This window comes from Henningerozyma blattae, chromosome 10, assembly GCF_000315915.1.
Source record: "Henningerozyma blattae CBS 6284 chromosome 10, complete genome".
Lineage (NCBI taxonomy): Eukaryota > Fungi > Ascomycota > Saccharomycetes > Saccharomycetales > Saccharomycetaceae > Henningerozyma > Henningerozyma blattae.
In genome coordinates this window covers 255,140-276,756 of record NC_020194.1, presented here as the reverse complement: position 1 = coordinate 276,756, position 21,617 = coordinate 255,140, and the positions used below count along the sequence as shown (strand labels likewise).

Here is a 21,617-nt window from a genome sequence, read left to right as displayed (position 1 = left end):
TTTTGGGATACGATGGCTTTTTTTTATTTTCTTTTTCTATTTTTTTTTCAAGGTCAAGCAAATTTTTCATGACAAGTATACTATATAAATAGAGTAGGTTCTGGAGAAAATACATGGAATAAAAAATTTCATTCTTTTAAAATTATTTCCTTTTTCTAAAAAACATCATACAAACAAATAAATTGGAATGACTACTGGTATGTATATGGGGTGGTATCCCATGAAAAACCAAGTCAGTTATTCTGCAATTTTTTTGGAATATCATTGTTTGACAGAGTGCATAACAAAAGGCAATAGAGGTTCCTTGTATTGGTATCATTGAATGACTTGAAAACTCGTTGATGACCGCTGATCGGAATTAACCTGTCCTTAGCACTCTAGTATCTTTGACATTTCTTAATAGTTGTAGTCTATCTCACTTAATTTTTCTTATACACATATATATATAAAAATCCACTTACTAACAATTGGAATAGTTCAATCATCTCGTAATAACTCTGAAGTCTTTGGCGTTGCCAGAATTTTTGCCTCTTTCAACGATACTTTTGTCCATGTTACCGATTTATCAGGTAAGGAAACCATCTGTAGAATCACTGGTGGTATGAAGGTTAAAGCTGATAGAGATGAATCTTCCCCATATGCTGCAATGCTGGCTGCTCAAGATGTAGCTGCCAAATGTAAAGAAGTTGGTATCACTGCTGTTCATGTCAAGATCAGAGCCACCGGTGGTACTAGAACCAAGACCCCAGGCCCAGGTGGTCAAGCTGCTTTAAGAGCTTTGGCTAGATCTGGTTTGAGAATTGGTAGAATCGAAGATGTTACTCCAGTTCCATCCGATTCCACCAGAAAGAAGGGTGGTAGAAGAGGTAGAAGATTATAGAGTCATTTCGTTTTATTTCTGTATTATATATACATATACTTATATGTCTTTTTTAAAAAATATGCAACATCATAATAATTTACTACTATAAAGAATACATCATAATATTTTATATACTCGATATATAGTCGAAAAAAAATTTAGTAATTATGAATTTTAAAGTAAGAAAAGAGCGAGAGAAAGGAAGAAAGAGAGAGTCCTTAGTAATTTGAATACAATTGAAAATGTTTTGTTTTTATTTTTTTTTTGAAAAAATATAAAAAATGAAATTAAAAAAATAGTGAATAAGAATGAGATAAAGTGGAAAAAACAGTAAAAGTGAAGAAGAGAGGAAAAGTAAAAATTTTAACACAGCCAAGTGTGTATCATAACGTCATAAAATAATACAGTAATCAATTAGAATATAATTAAAATGCAATGCGGGGTGAGGGAGATAAAAATGAATCAAAAAAATCGTTATACAGAACTGTAAAAATTAGGTTTGGGACCATAGTCATCTTCTTGAATGATTGCACCGGCATTTCTTGTCATTTCAACGTATAGACATTCCTCACTATTCAATATTTGACTAGCACTTGGACGATGCTTATAATTTGGTTCAATCATCCATTTAACCATTCTCTCCAATGAAATTCCATCTACCAAAAATCTAGGGGCCCAAGCAGGAATATCTTTATGACCTTTGATATTTTCTTTTATTTTATTATTCATATATTTTTTGTTCTGCTGGTCATCACGTAAATCTTTATTATTATTACCAATATTATTAATTTCATCATTTTTAATAGCGTTAGTTTTAACATGATTATTCGTGCCTGTATTAATCGTGGGATGATTATTTCTAATATTACCATTATTAGTATTGCCATAATTGATTTCTTCATCATCTTCATATTCACCTTCTACATACATATCAGAAAACTCTGTTATATTAGTATCCACTTTAAAATTATTGGAAAATAATGATTCTGAATGAATATCTGTAGAACTTAATTTACCAGCATCTGATAAATCTCCCGACCTTAATTTATGCCAAGCATTACCGTTATCCGGCAATACAACATTTGCTGCAATTTCTACAATTATTAAACCTAATGAAAAAATATCTGCTTTAAAATCATAAATAGATTCACTAATAATTTCTGGTGCAATATATTCTCTATCACCTTCATTTTCAAATGCAGAATCAAGTATTGGTAATTCAGTGGCCATACCAAAATCACCAATCTTTAAATTACCTTCAAAAGTAATCATAATATTAGAAGGTTTTAAATCTAAATGAACAATATTGCATGATTCATGTAAAAATCTTAGCCCTAAACTGATTTCCACAATTATTTTCCAAATTCTCCAATCCTCTAATCTAATTTTCTTTGGTATAATTTGCTGTTGTAAAAAGTCATCTAAATTACCATTTTCATAATATGTGGTCATTAAATAATATGAGCCCTCAAATTTCCACGATGATACATAATCAATTACATATTCTTTACCTTCTTGGTCCAAATCATTTTCATGGATTTTATTTAATAATTTGATTTCTTGTAAAATTCTCTTTAAGGGATTACGTTTATTAGGTTCAATAGATTTAATGGCATATTTTTTATTTGTTAATTGAAATGTGGCTTGATAAACAGTAGAAAATTGACTTATACCAATCATCACTACATTAGAAAATTTTTCAAAAAGATGTGAATCTGGATTTGTAGCCGCAGTAGTGGATCCTATAACGTTATTATTATTTGAATATTTCTTTGTACTTCCTGAAATTTTAGCATTAATATTACGTCTAGGTTTTAGAGGTGAATCTTCCATAGAATCTCTATCGATTGTGGTAGTTTTAATATTATCAGTATCAAATAATGATGAAGAAAGTTCATTATTTAATGAACGAATATTTAAACCATTATTATTAACACTAATATTACTTGGTATGGATTTCCTTCTGGTAGGCGTAGTGTCAGGTTCATTTCTTAAGATAAGTGGTTGGAATTGTGTCATATTATTATTTTGATTAGTTTTGCCATTCTTGGTGATTGTACTTTGGAAAATGAAATCATTATCATTTCTTGAATTACCATTGTTAATTATAATATTACTATGATGACGATTAGAATTACCAGGCGGCCTTTGTCTTATTGAGTTGTATATGGCAGCTGATGGAGAATATGCATCGTTATCAGCGATGATATTATCATCATCGTCATCTTCTTCTTCAGTACCATATAAATCATCAGTAAATTGTTGTAAACTATTAGTTAAATCATTATTATTTTTATGAAACATATTGGAATTTTTATTTGATTTTTTAAATTTTTTAGTTTTATTTTTATTTATTGGAGTTGTTGCATTTGGATTTAAATGTATATGCTTATTGGCATTTAATTGTGATTCAGCTATAACGTTTGGATCTAAATCACGTAATGAAAATAGATGCTCATTGTCTAATAAAATCTTTGGGATATTGTTTTTATTAAAATTGTGAGATTGATGTTGATTAACTGAAGGAGATTGTAAAAATACAGAAGTATTAGCGGTATTGTTAGTATTATTATTATTATTATTATTGCTGTTGTTAGTTACAGATGTGTTTAGAATTGAACTAATATTTGTAGAATTGAATGTACTATTTGAATTTATATTTGAATTGGAAATATGCTTTAATTTGGAATAATGATTATTAAAATGTTGAGAACTTGGTGATATATTATTAATCATGGTAGAAAAAGAATGAGGATATATTGAAGAACTACTACTTAAATCCTCATATGGTGATCTCTTTACTGGGGTAGTTGGTAAATTTAATTTTTTAGGATAAGGTAATGAAGATTTTTGAATTTTTGAAACTAAACCAGTATTTTTAGGAGAAAATGCAGATTGATCAGGTAATGCAACAACAAAGGATTCATTCTGAGCTGCGTTTGAGGTTGCGTTTGAATTGGAATTAAATGTAGTAGGATTTGTAGAAGAATCTTGTTGTAATGACCATCCAACATTTAAATTAGATGGCCCTTTATTATTTCCTCTCTTTTGATGATCTGTTAAAAACGGTGATAATTCAGATTTAGATGCAGTTCTCTTTAAATTAATAGGAGTGGAAGGGCTAAATACACTAGCACTTGTACTATTATTTGTATTACTATTATTGTTATTATTATTATTATTATTATTATTATTATTACTATTTGTATTACTATTATTGTTGTTATTATTATTATTGTTGTTATTATTATTATTATTATTATTATTATTATTATTATTATTATTATTATTATTATTATTATTATTATTATTATTATTATTATTATTATTATTATTATTATTATTATTATTATTATTATTATTATTATTATTATTATTATTATTGATATTATTATTATTATTATTATTATTATTATTATTATTATTATTATTATTATTATTATTATTATTATTATTTAAATCTAATTCCTCGTTATTAATCGATGATAATCTTTTCAATAGTACAGTTTGATTAATTGGTGTATTAGTGATGGGAGTTGTAATTCTAATTGGAGTGGCTGACCTAGTTGTATTATTAGTATGAGTATTAATAATGATATTATTAGGACCATTATTACTAGCCGTGTTCGTCTGAATATTTGGTGGTGTGGGAGTACCACTTAGGGATAAGTTTAACGTTCTTTCACTTCTTGTTAATTTTGAATTTGAATTTGAATACGGATAGAATTTTAAATTATTATTAGATGTGGTTAATTGAAGTGTACTCAAATTATTCATATCATCATTCATGAGATTGCCAGTCGAAATGTTTTGATTATTATTGTTTGGATTAGGATGATTATCAATATCTTCATCATAATCATCAAAAGATGCATTAGTCATTAAATAATCATTTTCATGATCATAATCATTAGAATTAGTATTCACGATGGTATCGAGTGCCTTCAATGTTGATGAATGGTCTAAATTTCGATGATTAGAATTAGTACCATCATTATTGTTGGGATGCATATTCAATTGAAGGTTTTGCTCGTATCTATATTGCTGCCTTCGTTCATGGAACCCCTTTGGTATATGCAATGGAAATCTACCCATTTCTTTAAAAATATATATATATATATTTATGAATACACCTTTAAAGTCAGGCTAACGTAATTTGATTTGTGATTCGTGGATATGCTATGATAAGTTGATGTGGTTTTTTTTATTATTTGTTACTCCTCAAAAAATAATCAATTTGAAATAATCAGAAAAAAAAAAAAAAGAAGAGAAGGATTAAATGTATGCTTGATATTTTTTTTTTAACGTGTCAATAATGATTATCAGATGAGTGTTTACTTCGTGTTATATTTAATTTTATTTTAAAAAAAATTTTTTTTCTGTAATTAAGGAGAGGATGACTGAAGTTCTTGGGAAATGATTATCGAACAATGATATGATTGTTTATTTTTTTTTCTTTAAACTAATACCAACGAGAAGTAAGAGTTGAGACGAATAATAAAAGTGAAAGTAAAAATAAGAAGACTGAAAATGGGAAATAGACAAAGAAACAGTAAAAAAANAAAAAAAAAAAAAAGAATAAAATATTAGCCAAAAGAAAAAAAATTGTCAATCACACTTAATTGAATTCTACAACCAGAATCCAGGTAGGCTTGTACGAGTAATTGAGTTGTTAATCACTGAATTATTGAATGCTATTGTCGTATCTAGTAACTACTAATGAATACAAATTGCATTATGAATGCTAATGAGATCAAGAATATTTACACGCCATCGTCGATTTGGTGATGAGGAGAAGAAGAGCCTATTGAAACACCCTCACAACTAGCAAAACACGGTTTCAACTAGATTTTGGCTGTTCCAGTTCACAGTGTCATTGTTATTGTTGTTATTTGTTGTTGTTGTTGTTGTTGTTGTTGTTGTTTATTTTGTTTATTTTGCCCATCAATTTCTTTTTTCCTCCCAATTTTCGTGTTTTAACGCGTCTGGCATTGAGAATCTTGGAAGAAAAATTTTTTTGGAACGCGATTTTTTTCGTTCCATAGCTTACGCGTCTTTATTGGGTAACCCAAACGAACCCCAAAGGCTGCCCTACTTTCATGGTACGCCTTCAAATGGAAGCGCCTCACACTATTTTCAATGCTTTTTTTTTCTTTTTCCAAGGTGGATAGTGCTCCAGATAGTAGTGTTTGATGCAAAGTTTTACACGACAACATTCCTAAAACGGCAAAATGTACCCCAGAATAGGTAGGTTACAAAACCAAGATCTTCCGGGAATTCCCATAGGAATTGATGACTTCCATGCTGATGTTGTAGCCTATATTTTTTCCAGAAGAAGAAATATCGAAATATTCGTGATGAACGACATTCTTTTTTATTATTTTACACAGAATGCTTTTTCCCCCTTTTTTTTTCTCGGAAGTGCTGATGCGTATTATTACACGATTAGCAGCCAAAACAAGGATAAAGAAAAAGACGTCATAAGTTCCCGGATTTACGACAGTTCCATAGACACCCTTTATATATATATATATTTTTTTCTATTGATCTATTTTCGTGCTTCACATGTTAGCAGTTCGTTAACCGCCTGCTATTAGATCACAGAGCATCCCTGAAATCTCATTTTCAGGAGTTAGTGGTAGATATATATGGACGAAATCAAACATCCAACAGCATTTATATATATTGTGACGTATTTCAGCAAGCTTTATTCTCTTGGATGTGTATCCTCAAACGGAAATTATCACAGGAACCCTAAAAGGCTAGGGACTGTAAATATAGCCTAAGACGTAAACACCGTTAAAATAATATTCTCTTTCCGGTAAAGGCACTATTTATATAGAGCCTTTTCTTATTTCAGGAGCCCAGGCTATATTACGCGTTTCCGAAATAGGGATGCATGTCCTAAATTGTACTGGGATATACGGTGATATATTTCTCCGACATACGAAAGGGGTGCCTACCAGATACTCCGAAAGGATATTTCTCGGCCGAAACTTCACATATAAAGGCAAGTATTTCTGTAAATGGAAACGGGCTTCGTTTAGCAAGTATTTCAGTTTAGGGGAGGGGAGAGTTTTTTTTATTTCTTCTATATCGATAATTCTCTTTATAGGGTATCATTATTATTGCTATTACTATTATAATAATAATGTTTCTATATGTTAAAGACTGAACATTCCGTCATGACTATGAACTAGGCAATTTATCAGCAATGGTGATGGTAATAATGCTGAATAATTTTAGTTGGTATGATTCTTGTTTAATAATATGGCAACTTATTTAGTAGTATAATTTCTTTTTCTTTATTTTTTTTTCTCTTTCTTGTATTAACCTACTTTTCTTGTATCATATGCGGCCATAACAGTATTAATAGATGATACTTCAAAAACAAAAAAAATTTATCGAAATTAGATCAACCAATTTATACACTTTCATTCCTTGCTAAAAGAGTATTGTCCGGATGCTTCTGTTACCAATTTTAATTTATTTTTATTTTTACTTTTCTTGTTATTTCTTGCATCATACAGTAAAATATTGTTTGTTTGTTTTTTCCCTCCTGCCATTTAATTATATATATTAACCATATAAATTTCTTTATGCTAGTGAAGTTTGGGAAAAAATATTCTATTGAAATTCGTAATGCATTATGAGGATTACTCAATTTTATATACAGAGGACTTAAATTATCTCTGATTTTTTTTAAAAAAAAAAATTTTTTATATACATACATACATATAGACACAACGCATAATGATTAAAGTCAGAAATGTGTTTATAAAATTAAAGTATAAGAAAATATTTTTGGGGATAATCTTTATATTATCTATAATATACGTTCAACTACATGACACATTTAGTATATATGACAACCTACCACAAATTATCATTAATAATTCAGTAATACCAAAAAGTAATTCAAATAGAGCTGATGATTCCATATATTCGTTTTACAAATTTCTTTTCCAACATATCAAAGAGAGTCCATTGAATGACTACAAGAACAACCCTTTGATATTAGATCAATTGAATGATCAATGTTTATTACAAAATGATATTACATTTGATGCTACATCGAAAGAACAATTATCTACAGTTTCCTACAATAATTTGAAAAATTGTTATAGTTTACAAGAACATGATTTCAAAAAAATTTCTAAAAGTCAACTTGAATATATAAATAAATGTGTCACTAAATTATCTAAAAAGAAAAAAAGTTACACCGATATATTATTCCCCAAGGGAAGAGGAATCGTGACTGTTGGTGGTGGGAAATATTCTCTATTAGCTTATCTCATGATTAAATTATTAAGAGAAAAGGGAACTACTTTACCAGTGGAAGTTGTCATTCCACCAAGTGATAAAGAGATGTATGATGATACTTGGCTTTGCAACGATGTGTTGCCAACATTAAACGCCAAATGTATCTATTTTACGGATAGATTACCTGCAGAAATCTTACAGGATTTAGATATTCATGGTTTTCAATACAAGAGTTTAGCTATTTGGATTTCAAGTTTTAAGAAAACTCTTTTTTTGGATTCAGATAATTTTCCACTCAAAGACCTTGACAACGTTTTTGATACACCAGCATTTGAAGAGGTAGGTCTAATATTTTGGCCAGATTTATGGAGAAGAACCATTCCACCTGATTTCTACGACATTTCTAACATTAAATATGATTTGAAGAAAAGGGTTAGATATGTTCAAGATGATTTATCTTCAGTTCCTCTATATGATAAAGATAATAGTGTGAAGGATTATGAGTATAACATCCCATTCCATGACTTGGATGGGACTATTAGTGATCCCTCTACAGAGACAGGTCAAATGTTAGTAGATAAAGAGACGCATTTTGAAACATTATTATTATCCATATTTTTCAATTATTTTGGATTTGCCATCTATTATGATATGTTTTCTCAAGCAGGCGCAGGGATTGGAGACAAAGATACATTCATTGCTGCTGCTCATGTTTTGGGGCAACCATACTATCAAGTTAAAACCCCACCTGAATTTGATGGGTTTTGGCACCCCACAATGGGGTTCCAAGGTCTTGCACTTTTACAACATGATTTTAATCAAGATTATAAGAATTATCAAGTCGCAAGGATTGAAGCTAAAGGTGATGATGCAAAATATGAAAATTACATCACTGATTATAATTTGAAAAAACATTTCGAAGAAGATATGATGGATATAAACAATATAGATGTCATGTTTGCTCATTATAGTTTGCATAAGGCAGAGCCCATGTCATTATTAGAAGGTCAATTATATTTTGACCAAAATGGTAAACCATTAAAGGGTCTATACAAAAATGACAAATATGGTATGAATTTAGAATATTACATCTTTAACACTTTACATGAATTTTTATGTCCAAGTCCAGAAGATAAAGAATTTCAAAGGGAAGCAAATGATAAAAATACAAATATAAACACTAGGTTGTCTATATCTGCCACGAATACAACTCAGCAATTAGGATTTTATAGAGGGCAAGTTAATACTAATAATTGGGATTTCATGTGTGTTTTTTTAAGGACTCGTACTAGATTTCTTCATTCTTCGAAAAAGAAAAAATCCAAATCGAAGTTTTTATAGAAGAATTTTTTTTTTAAAAAAAAACAAACTATCTCAAAACTTCAGAGTTACTACAAAGATTGTCTAACGTGCATTTACTTCCATATTCTTTGAATCTTCCACATTAAGGAAACATCATATTCACATTATCTTCGAACAATTCATTCATTCTACATTTTATTTGGACGCTCGATATGTACATACCTATTTTACGCGTTTCTAAATATCTTCTGTAACTATTTGTCAGCTGGGGCATTTAAAACTCCACTATTTGTATTATCAGTTTATCCTTCTCTTGATTAATACATCTATCTATACATTATACTCTATAGAAATTTAAACATAATCTCAGTTCCAATTCCTACATCTTTATTCAAGCATTGTTGTTGACCTCCTTTAAATTACACTTTTTCCGTTTTTTTTTTTTTTTTTTTTTGTTTCTTGAAGTTTACAGTAAGGGGTTATCAATCGTGTTCTAAACAAAACAAGGAGCACCTCCACGAAAATTCCGCAATAATAGTATTTTTACCAAATTCATAGTTAATAATGAAATTCAATCTCTCACTTATTTCTTTGCTTTAGGAATCTAGTTCAAGTGATTCTCTAATAGTAATGTTTATTAAGGGTAATGTTTACTTACAAGAGCATTTTGCCTTAACTGTAGAAGGAAAAAAATAGCTTCTCAGGATTCCCAGAAATTTTTTGTCAAGTTGTTCCTATACTTTCTGTTTATTTTGTTTCTATTATATTAGTTTGTTAGAATGGCCCGTGGAAAGATGGAATTGTACATATCTAATTAAATAAAACTCCTTGTTATTTGTGCAGAGTCTATTACAGTTTACTGACCAATAATTGACCAATGCATGGACTTTTTCTAGGCACTATTCTGGGGCAAACTCTTTTTTTTGTTTTTTTTGTTTTTACTTTCTTTTTGACGATATCTGTCTGGTACCTCTTGGATTATTAAGTGATTTTGGCTTGCTACTTACTTATCTTTGCTTTATTGTTCTTTGCAAACTTAGTAATTTCTAACGTGCTTGTTTTGGAGTTGATCGATGAGTTTGCAAACTTCTGAATATAATAGTTAAATAGGTTTTGAAAGGGGCTAATTGTGCATAGATGGATTAATGCATTTATCCGTGCCCTGTAAGAGATCCCCTAATTCTAATTCTATTTACCTGGAATGGAGTTGATTTTTTGCTCGACAATGATTCAAGGGTTAAACCCCACTTCTGGGTAAGCCTATTGCTCCTTATATTCGATATATAATAGATGATAGAGTAGCCTGATAATTATCTTTGAATTATATTCCGCGAAACATTGGTGCCTCTGTCAATTGTGTAACTAATTATCTTTTTTATTTTCCTCAATTCTAACTTTTAGGTCTTGTTTAAATTTGATTACCACCACAATTATATTATAACTGATAAGTAACAATCTACTACTATATACATTCAATTCAAAATATCCACCATGACAGAAGAAAGACAGCAATATGCTACGACAATTCTAACGGAGAAAGCACCATTCGAATCTACAGAAACTATTAGAATTAGATTATCACAGGCCAAATTAATGAACAAAAATACTTATGACTTATTTAAAGGTATTTCTGATTTGAAGAAAAATTATGTAAATGGATTAACTAAATTAATAATGGCTAATGAGGATATCGATCAAAAATTAAAGTCCCAAATGGTAGCAGCAGGGGTCTTAACCAAAGATGAATTACAGTTATTTAATTTTAATTCATTAGGTGATGTTTCTATGGTTTGGGAAACCGCAATGGCTGGATTAAAAGCAGATGCCAAAGCAAACACACAATTATATAGAGCTTTGGAAAATGATGTCCTTGGCATGCTAAAAGGAATCACTGAAAATGATGGTAGATGGGGAAGAAATTTAAAAATTTACTATATGAAACTTTCTGAAAATGTTCAAAATATGAAATCCAAACAAGAAGCTAATAAAACAAATACTAATGAATTCTTTGAAGCAGAGAGATTATGGGATTCTCAAGCACCATATCTATTTGAATTATTTGAACAAGTTGATTATTCCCGTCTAGAAGGTATGAAAAATGCAATGCTGACTTACCAAACTGGAATTTCTGATTATTTAATCTCTTCTACAAAACATACAGAACAAGAAATGAAAAATTATTTTGAATTTGATCCTAATCTTGAAATTGAAAGATTTGCTCAAGATTCAACAAAGTTTGATTTTAATATGTTTTCACGTGTCTCTATGATGAAGAATGAAGATTTAAAGCAACAACAATTACAAACTACCCCAAGAAAAGATGATAAAAGAAAATCTGTTTTTGGTCACAAGTTTGGTTCAAGATCTCCCTCAGCTGGTAATTTGATGAATAGCGAATTTTCAGACTCCACAAATAATATTTCTTTAAATGGTGCTGGTAAGAAAAAGGGGTTGAAATCCAAAGTCGGTTCTTTCTTGAGAAGAACTAAATCAAAGAAAATTGAAGGTGCAGGTACTTCCAATAATGGTAGTAGATCACACAGTGGTTCAGTTCCACCTCAATCTATTCCTACAAATCAATCTGGTACTGGTAATATTATTCAACATCCTGAAGAAGATGAGGAAGATGCTTATGAAGCTAGACGTGATTACCACGTACAATCTTCTATGGATAAAGCTGCTCAGCCTTCAGAAAATATTAATGGAGAACATGACAATTTTGGTTCCCATGCTGGTGCAGAAACAATCCCTGAAGAACATGAACCTACACCAAACCCAAAACAAACTACTTACAATCCATTTAACTCTGTAACTATGCAAAATACATTTTCAGAACAACAAACACCCATGCCTTCTCCACAGCAACCTTCTACTTCATCCCCACAGCAAGTGTCAAATTATAAAACTTTGAATCCAGCAGCCACAACTCCTTTCATGTCACCTTCTACCAATTTATCCTTTAGTCCATCTCCAAATGAACGATCTCATACTAGTACAAGTATCTATGACTCTATTGTTATTCCTCAACAACAATCTTTGCAACCACAACAGCAGCCTTTGCAGCCTTTGCAGCCTTTGCAGCCTTTGCAGCCTCAGCAACAACCATTAGAACCCCAACAACCTCAGTCTATGACATCTCAACAAGTTTCCTCATTAGCTGCTCCTTTACAAGGACAACAAGGATTTACTGGACAAAGCACATCTTCTATTGGACAGGCTTTAAATATGGTTAGTAGTACGCAAGCCAACGTATTAGCCAATCAAGTAACACCATTACCTCAACAGTTTACCGGCCAATTGAAAGAATTGGATCCTCAATCCACTGGTACTACATCATTAGCATCAGGCCAATCATTATTTCAACATTCTAATTTTGAAACTTCTAAGGTTGGATTGAACGCAAGTGTAGCTGAAGTTATTAATGCACAATTTAAGAGTGGTGTATTGGTTAATTCTCAATTAGTCGGGGAAATAGCATTAAAATATGTTTCTAATACATTAACACCTACACTATTGCCAGTTGGTATTAATTTGAAAATTTCCAATGCATCTAAATTCGAGTCAGTTATTTTAAACCAAGCTTTTGTTCAGAAGACAGATATAGAACAATTTAAAATAGTTCCTCAATTTATTGATCAGAGAACATTAGGTGCTATCAAGTATTCTGTTAACAATGTTCCCGCACCAATTGTAATTCAGCCAATTTGGAAATTTGAGCCTACCCAAGCCAGCATGGTTTTGATTATTAAGGTTTCACCAACAGCACCAATAGAAATTCAGCAATTAGTTTTGGAAGATTTCCAAGTATTTACCTCTGTGGAAGGATGTAATACAATTGGTGCTTTATCCAAACCACAAGGCTCTTTCAGTAAAGAGAACAGAAGAATTGCTTGGAGATTTAAAGACCCTATCATTATACCAAGAGACGGAGAACAAAGATTAATTGCTAGATTTTTGACTGACCAACTTGCACGTGAATCTGAAAAGGGTGTAACAGTTAAGTTCACCATTCGTGGCCAAAACCTTGGTAGTAATTTGTTCTTACAATCTCAAGAAATCGATATGGCTAATCCATTTGGAGGCTCATGGAATATAGTAGATACTAATAAATCGCTAGTTGGTGGTAGTTACCACGGATCGATGTAATTTTTTCTTATCATGTGAATTCATCTTATTTATTTTTTACATTCCTTTTATAAAATAATATTAATATATATATAATAATATATATAATGATATATATAGCAATAATGTCCCTTTATACGGCCTAACATTTATCCGGACCGAACTCGACGATTTGAAAATGAACAGAATTTTATTAGATAAAATATAGCTTCATCCTACTAATAGCAGCCCATCAAAATGTCTAAACTAATAACAGGAACATATTCCTCACCAGATATCCCTAACAAAACTTTCCAAGTGAATTGTAATGATGCTAAATACTTAACTACAAATGGTAAAACCACTGGGTCCAGTGAGTATGTTTTAAAAGCAGGTCAAATCGATAGAGATAGGCCCAGTGGTCCTAGAAGGCTACCTGATGGTCAATTAACATATTTGAGTCAGTTACGATGCAATCTGACAGGTATCCAAGATGATATCAATGAATTCTTAACAGAAAGGATGCAAATAGCGAAATCCAAGAAAACCAAACTTACTGATACAAAAGAAGAAGCTAGAATTAATGATGAAATTAATCACTTACTGGATGGTGGCGATGATGACACTGAAGAGACAGATACCGTATAGTCATTATTTCATCGAAACTTATATGACACATTTCTATAGAATTTGTATAGAGTTTGTATAGCATTAATTAGCATTAGCATTTACCAGTAGAGTATCTAGCTTGTGTTGAACGGCTTTGCACGCGTAGAAAAATGATCGACGCATCGACGAATCTGACACGAGAAACAAATGCCGAGAGATGCAAGAACATCTTGCTCGAGATCTGTGTAATTGGCATATATATGCAGCATGCAGCAGTTCCTGTAGATTTTCAAACATTAAGATTGGTCGAACAATACGCCGTTTTGTTATTGATACTAGCAGTTATAGCATTGTATAAGATGGTCATGAAACCTAAGGGTAATAAGACCAATAATGGAGGGTACCATAGAAAGACAAACAGTGGAAGTCTCTCGAAAACAGTGTTTGGGAAACATGCGCTGAGAAGCGAGAAGGCCAAGTTCCGGGTGGCTTTGATACTGTCATTTCTGCTATTCTCTCTATATGGGCTGTTCTCCTTGTTGCTTACAGGTGATAATTCTATGGGCAAATCGAGTAATCCATTAGTAGGTGGGAGAGCGAAACGTGATACTCTGGGTCTATACACGAACGAGATTCAAAGTGCATCACCTTTGATTTTCCCTCACGTTGAGCATGCATCAATTCTGAAAGAGATGGGGATCCCTGGGCTGTATATTCTAAGACGAGATGCTGATGGGTCAAGCAAATTTATCTTTAAAAGAGAGGATAAGCCCTTATCAGATGAAGAGATCAAGAGAACCAAAGATCAAGTGTTGTTAGTCAAGAGATCATTTTTGGACCATGGTAAGATGATCTATAAGAAGTCTCAAACTTATCCTGAGACTGTTGTCGTTACTTTGATTGATTTCGATAGATATGACTCAAATTCGTTAGTTAAAATTGTTCAAAATAGAGTCGATTATGCTCAGAAACATAACTATGGTGTTTACGTTCGTTGGTATCAAGAATTTGTCCCATTATTGAATAACCAGAAACTATCTGAATCTAGAGATCAAGTGGTTGCCATGATGATGAGAGCAGCTATGCATGCCTTCCCATATGCTAAAAAATTTATGTTTGTTAATGAGGAGTCTATGATCATGAACCTTGATGAAAGCATTGAATCACATCTCTTGAACCCTGATAAATTATCCAAAGCGATAATGAGAGATGAACACAATACCAACATGAGTCCTAATGAAATTTTTGACAACTCTGATATGATATTTATGAAGAACGGTGCCGGCCAATTAGTATTAACCAACTTCATTATGAAAAACACAGATCTCACAAAATCATACCTTGACTACATGATGGATCCATTAATTAGAGACTATCGTTGGGAAAGAATGCATCATGCATATTTGCGAATGATTATTGTCCATTCCAAATTCACAGATAAGACTCAATTCATCTCGCCAAAGGAATTTGCACCAACTTACGAAGCTCAAGTTGACTCTTCAAAACCCGTCGAAAACGTGGCCTATTTCACCCAAGGTGATTTCATCGCTGACTACAGTGATTGTGTCTTGTTTAACTCATGCCCTGTCACTATCGACGAGATGTATTTGAGATCCCAACTATAGCCCCCCACTAATACATACTTTACATACTCTACATACTCCACTTTACTCCATTTTACTCTACTTTCCTACGTAATCTTTCAATACTGCATACTTCACTTTCTGCACAGTCTTCCAACACCACATTCCTCCCAACAAACGTTCCTACAAGAAATTCTTTCTTTTGAAACACATAGACCCTTCCTATTTTCTTTTCGTGTTTATCTGATCAAATTTTCTTCCACCTTCCAATTCCATCGTTCTTTGTTTTCTTTTTTTCACGCGTCTTGCCTTAACGTGTTTTCCGCGTATTTACGCTAAAGCGTCAGAAATTCCATTTTTAGCTTATTGATGTTTCGGCTTATAGGCTTAGTGCCCTGAGAAGAAAGTTAATTGAATTAACAAAGAATTTTTCATTGCTTAGACTCTAGATTATTTCAAAATACAAAGGGTTTTTATTATCACCTTTATAAAAATATATGAACCAAAAATTTTAGTCTTAAATTTAGTCACTTAGAATAATCAATAATTTTATATACTTAAGATATATCTGGTATTATTTGTTTCATTCTTTGCTTTAATTTCTTTTTTTTTTTAACCCACCCACGAAGGAAAACTTTTTTTGCTTATAAAATTGTCTCTTTTATCATTTGCTGCTTAACATTTGCTATTTAGCCTTTCTCATATAAACCAGGACATTATCATTCTCAGAAGATTATTCAACACTGTCTTTTTTCCATCTGTCATTTTGATTATATTTTAATTTTATTTGTATTTTAATCTGTATTTCATTACATTGCTTTTTTAATTTTCTTTTTTTTGTTTCTCATTATCACAAATACCAAATTGCTAATCAATTAACGCTCGTTTAACTTAACTAATGACTATGTCCACTGCTACTGTTCAACTTTTGAACATATTGAATAATTTGCTAGATATTTGTACTGGTGTTTCCAATCGCAAATCTTCAATGCTGGATCCCATGAAGGAAATTCAAAACCAAATTAATAGAATTATCAATTCCTGCCAATTTCTGATAAATTACAATTCCAACACTCAAGAAGATTTGTTTTCTATTATGAGAAATGTGGATATTTTAACCCATTTTAATAATATTTTATTCTCTAGTATTAAAATTTTATTAAACCAAAAGATTTCAAATCTGTCTCTTTTAAATGGTGGGAAACTAGACTTTCTTTATTCTATCTTAAATATTTATTCAGCTTTATCTCAATTGATCATTAATAACACCACCGATAATGAAGATTTCCATAGTTTGAAAAAACTTTTAATGAGTTTTGAACATCAATTTCAAATAAATTATAATATTATCAATTGTAATACTTTAAAATTTGATCAAGTCATCGACTTATTGAGTTATAAAAATGAAAAAATTTCAACATCCATAATTAAGTTAGAAGATATCTCTGTTAGAGCTTATTTTAAAATATCTATAGAAAAATTTCATTTTTCAAATATTCTAGTGGAAATTTTCAAATTAAATAACGGTGAATTGGCTATATTTAAAGTCAATTGCCAAAAATTACCGTATATGACAAATTCTGGTGAAAAATTAATTAATGAACTGATAAATGGTAATAATAACTTACTAAATTTGGGAAGATCATTATTATTTCCTTTGATTCGTGCAAGTGATTTAGAAATTGTATCATATTTGAAAAATGGTATTCAACTAAAAACTATGACTGGCAATGGCGTAGAAATCAAATTGACTTGTATTGATCCAATTCAATGGGAAACTTTTTGGAGACTTTACTTTAATAAATTATTTTCAATGAATTATAATCGCAATGAAAGAACTATTCCTAATAATAATTTAAAACAGTGTAGATCATTTAATCAAAGACAAGTACGTTTAATAAATTCGACTGATTCAAATAATTCAGGGTTGTTATTAAAAGTTCCTAAATTAAACAAGAATTCTAAGAACAATTATCCAACTGCTCCACCAGTATCTGCCCCTATTACTGTCAATGAATTAGAAAATTCTAAAATGCAAATTCAAATAGATAAAAGCAATGTTAGTGATACTGATCATATTAACCCACTAACATATAGTAACAAAAACACTGGTTCATTCTCATACTTACATCGCTCTAAGCCACTACAAGATAATCTAGATTCTTATATATCTAAAAATAAATCACTACCAATTTTATTAAACCATTTAGATGACCCACCTTCTTCTTTATCAATGGAAGCTAGTAAGAAAAGTAATACGATGCTTGATAAAGTTGCTTCAAATGATTCTTTTGCTAGTACTATCAATCATGAGAAGTTCGACCATATGCATTCAAGTAATAATAATAAAAACTCAACTTTTAGTAAAAATAATAATAATCAAAATAAACCAAATTATAGACCACTTACCTGTACTAATACTGAGCCCACTCAAAAACAATATACATCAAAAAATTATTACAGAAAGTATATTCCAAACAATAATAATATGTTAAACAATAATAGTATGTTAAACAATAATAGTATGTTAAATAATAAACATATGTTAAACATTAATAGTATGTCAATTAATAATCCTATGTTAAGCAATAATAATAATAATAATAATAATAATAATAATAATAATAATAATAATAATAATAATAATAATAATAATAATAATAATAATAATAATAATAATAATAATAATAATAATAATAATAATAATAATACATTAAAACCTAATAATAATCCGTTTAGAAGAAATACATTTACTGCAAATTCTAATACCATGAAATCCACGACAAACTACTCGAGTATAAATACTACTCAATTAACTAATAATTATGATAAATTTCCAAATGATAATGAAAAGCAACCAATACTTACCCCTAACAAAATAATTGATATTGATTTTAAATCAATTAATGAAATTCGTAATTTATCTATAAATGATACCCATAATAAAATTAATGAAGAGAATAGCGAAAATGCAGAAAGCATTATATCTGAAGATGAAGAAGAAAATCAAGCTGATGATGAGGACGAAGATCACTCTACATCCGATAATGACGAATCACAGCAAGCACAATCCACAATACCTTTCAATCCCGAAGCTTATAAACCAATGCTAAGTACAAGACCATCTCTGTTAAGTCTATTTAATTCACGCAACAAAAAGAAGCTTAATATCGATACAACAAAAAAGGGAAGCAATATAAGTTTATTTAATAATGTTCAAACTCCAAGCTCTGCAAAAAGTGTTTACTTTATTAACAATATCGACGATGCTGATTTAGATATCCCAGAATATATTTCAAACGTTGAAAATGAAGTAATTTATCAAATAAGTAACATCAAATTAAGCAAATGGAATGAAATGAGATGGGAATTAATTAGCAAATTAGAATTAAAACTAGAATTGATCAGGATGAAATCTGATAAGAGAATCATGATGATAATTAAGAATGAAGAAGGTAATCAAGAAAATAGTAAAATGCTTTATGAAATCAATAAGAACTGTAAAATTCGTAAAAGTGCTGGTAAGGATCTTCAAATTGCCTTGCCTGCATTAAACAAGATTAAAAGTATTACATCAGACAATACCAAAATGAATATGTATAGCATTCGAAGTGTTAACGGTGAACGTATTATGAATATGCTCGAGTGTTGTATTAGTGGCCAAATTAATAATAACCATGAATCTCGCATGCATACTTCAAGCACCACGACTACTATATCGACTACAAGTAGTAGTAATAGTGACAATAGTTATGGAGCATCTTCTGCAACTGCTTCTACACATTCAACCGAAGAAACATCTAATGCAAAGAATTTGGAAAACATTGATTCTCATTTATTATTAACCAATGTTAAGGTTAAACATTATATGAAACAGAAACAACAAGATAAACAAAATGGCCATAAATGGCAATTTCAGAATGTTGGAACAATAGAATTATTCTCTAAAGAAATCAAAAATATCAGAATTGGTATTAAAATCGATATTGTATATTATAACGAAAATACGAAACATAGCTTTATTTGTCCAATTAATAACATTAGGAGAATTAACAAAAAAGGTATTTGTTTTAAAGATAATCAATATTTTGAATTTAATAACTCTATGATTGCAGATCAAATTTATAATTTGGTTTGTTCAAGAATATGATATTCTATTCTTTTTGTTATATATATATATATATATATGAATTTTCACTAAATACTATCACGAATGCTTTTCGGGATATTATTGATGTTGTTGTTAATTTAGTATATAATAAGTTTCCTTTAACTATTAATATTTTTGCTCTAATAACTTTAAACACTTTACATGTTTCTTCTAAAAAAATTAGAATTATCTTTGATAAGTGTATTATTTTTACTTAGTATATTATTTTGTTAGTGGTATTCTTGTTGCAATAGTTTGAAATAGTACTATTATGCATATTAATAAAACTCCTAGCAGAGTTAAGTGTGTTATTATGTATTAATATTCTAAGAATAGACTTTGCTTAATAATATTTTGAGGTCGTAGGAACAAAGGTACAGATAAATAATTTTTATAAGTGAATTTTATATTTTGTTTTTCATTGTCACATAAAAACTTTCCTTTCCATTTTATATTTGAAACACACATGATTAACAATTCAATATTTTGTACTTTTTAACAAATTAATATGCATATTTACATGTCTTATTCTAGAATATATCTATAGATGTATTAAATTACGTTGTATATATTAATAGTTCCTTATATGAAGAAATCGTTAACCAAATGCAACTAATGCGGCACAATGTAGTGATTGTTCTAGTTGTAATCTCTCTCTTTCATGAGATTCAGGGATGCTTCCCCAACGCTCAGCTTGGCATATTGCCTCTAGTAAACTTAATTCAGCAATATCCTTTACCGGAGCCCAAGATTGTAAGAGTAAGATACCACATAGAAATGACTTTGTTGCAACTACTGTATGCTCCATGACAGCAAGATTCCAAGGTGTTAAGGAGTCAAGGTAGTTGACAGCAGCATCTGTAACAGGTTGTGACTGTTTATGAGGTCTGATTCCATGAGTCTCTGTATCTAATATTGATAGACGTAAAGGTGCCGAGCCTTCAGGATTGAAATCTTTTGAGAATAGGTCTTCTGTTAACTTGACAAATTTCGGATAAAGCTCTTCTTGTCTAGATCTCAAGACACCATCCAACTCATTTTGAGGTGACATAACTACCAGAGTGTCAGTGTCAATAAACGGTATAAGAGATTTTTTAGCTGCATTCCTATCCTTAGGACTCATTTGAAGACCTAAACATCTTCCTACTAAGGAAGTTAGCGGGAGGTTTTCTCTTTGAAGCTTTTTCCAATTTCCAGGACCTTTACCTTTAGTAGCTTTTTCAGTGACAGCCTGCCATTCCCTTTGAAGCATTGATGCTAATACCGTATGTGTATCTGGAAATTCTAATGGCAACCCCCCAGGGGTTCTTACTGTTCTACCATCTAATTGTAATGCTACTTGTGAAGTACCATCAATAGGGCTTACAGAGACGGTTTTCCAAAGAGAACGAGTTAAAGGCTTCTGACAAAGAGGGATAGAATTGTGAAACTGTCTTTTAAAAACATGAAGCAAAGGCCTAGAAGGGATATATATCATTCTATGGAGGTGGGTGTTTGTATTTATATGCTTTCAATTTAGCAAATATACTTAACGGAGTAACAACGTCTCTTTAATTCGGCAATTTTAAATAAAACCTTTTGCACAGTACACGATATTTTTATTGATTTAAAACTCCAAATTTTACAAATTAAAAAGTAAATTTTTAAAATTTATCCACTATACGTATTTTTTTGATACCATATAGTTAAAATCTATATTAGAACAAGATTTAAGCTTTCAAGTTATTTCTATGACAAAAATTAT

At 30.4% G+C, this 21,617-nt stretch overlaps 8 protein-coding genes across 8 annotated transcripts; 6 read left to right on the top strand and 2 right to left on the bottom strand.

The window, feature by feature from the left end:
• Nucleotides 1-187: 187 nt before the first annotated feature.
• Nucleotides 188-880, top strand: TBLA0J01210 (40S ribosomal protein uS11; the record flags this gene model as incomplete). Its single annotated transcript, XM_004182589.1, has 2 exons — nucleotides 188-197; nucleotides 477-880. The coding sequence occupies 2 exons, from the start codon at nucleotides 188-190 to the stop codon at nucleotides 878-880; spliced, it is 414 nt and encodes a 137-aa protein (XP_004182637.1).
• A 456-nt stretch (nucleotides 881-1,336) lies between these two features.
• On the bottom strand, nucleotides 1,337-4,957 carry SWE1 (tyrosine protein kinase SWE1; the record flags this gene model as incomplete). Its single annotated transcript, XM_004182588.1, has 1 exon — nucleotides 1,337-4,957. The coding sequence occupies one exon, from the start codon at nucleotides 4,955-4,957 to the stop codon at nucleotides 1,337-1,339; it is 3,621 nt and encodes a 1,206-aa protein (XP_004182636.1).
• Nucleotides 4,958-7,615: 2,658 nt separating this feature from the next.
• On the top strand, nucleotides 7,616-9,466 carry TBLA0J01190 (alpha-mannosyltransferase; the record flags this gene model as incomplete). Its single annotated transcript, XM_004182587.1, has 1 exon — nucleotides 7,616-9,466. One exon carries the CDS (start codon nucleotides 7,616-7,618, stop codon nucleotides 9,464-9,466), a length of 1,851 nt encoding a protein of 616 aa, XP_004182635.1.
• A 1,452-nt stretch (nucleotides 9,467-10,918) lies between these two features.
• Nucleotides 10,919-13,573, top strand: TBLA0J01180 (uncharacterized protein; the record flags this gene model as incomplete). Its single annotated transcript, XM_004182586.1, has 1 exon — nucleotides 10,919-13,573. One exon carries the CDS (start codon nucleotides 10,919-10,921, stop codon nucleotides 13,571-13,573), a length of 2,655 nt encoding a protein of 884 aa, XP_004182634.1.
• A 216-nt stretch (nucleotides 13,574-13,789) lies between these two features.
• Nucleotides 13,790-14,179, top strand: GON7 (chromatin DNA-binding EKC/KEOPS complex subunit GON7; the record flags this gene model as incomplete). The annotated part of the gene is made up of 1 exon (XM_004182585.1): nucleotides 13,790-14,179. The coding sequence occupies one exon, from the start codon at nucleotides 13,790-13,792 to the stop codon at nucleotides 14,177-14,179; it is 390 nt and encodes a 129-aa protein (XP_004182633.1).
• Nucleotides 14,180-14,310: 131 nt separating this feature from the next.
• Nucleotides 14,311-15,765, top strand: MNN11 (alpha-1,6-mannosyltransferase; the record flags this gene model as incomplete). The annotated part of the gene is made up of 1 exon (XM_004182584.1): nucleotides 14,311-15,765. The coding sequence occupies one exon, from the start codon at nucleotides 14,311-14,313 to the stop codon at nucleotides 15,763-15,765; it is 1,455 nt and encodes a 484-aa protein (XP_004182632.1).
• An 856-nt stretch (nucleotides 15,766-16,621) lies between these two features.
• Nucleotides 16,622-19,873, top strand: RBH1 (Rbh1p; the record flags this gene model as incomplete). The annotated part of the gene is made up of 1 exon (XM_004182583.1): nucleotides 16,622-19,873. One exon carries the CDS (start codon nucleotides 16,622-16,624, stop codon nucleotides 19,871-19,873), a length of 3,252 nt encoding a protein of 1,083 aa, XP_004182631.1.
• Nucleotides 19,874-20,471: 598 nt separating this feature from the next.
• Nucleotides 20,472-21,350, bottom strand: ATP12 (ATP synthase complex assembly protein ATP12; the record flags this gene model as incomplete). Its single annotated transcript, XM_004182582.1, has 1 exon — nucleotides 20,472-21,350. The coding sequence occupies one exon, from the start codon at nucleotides 21,348-21,350 to the stop codon at nucleotides 20,472-20,474; it is 879 nt and encodes a 292-aa protein (XP_004182630.1).
• Nucleotides 21,351-21,617: the final 267 nt, after the last annotated feature.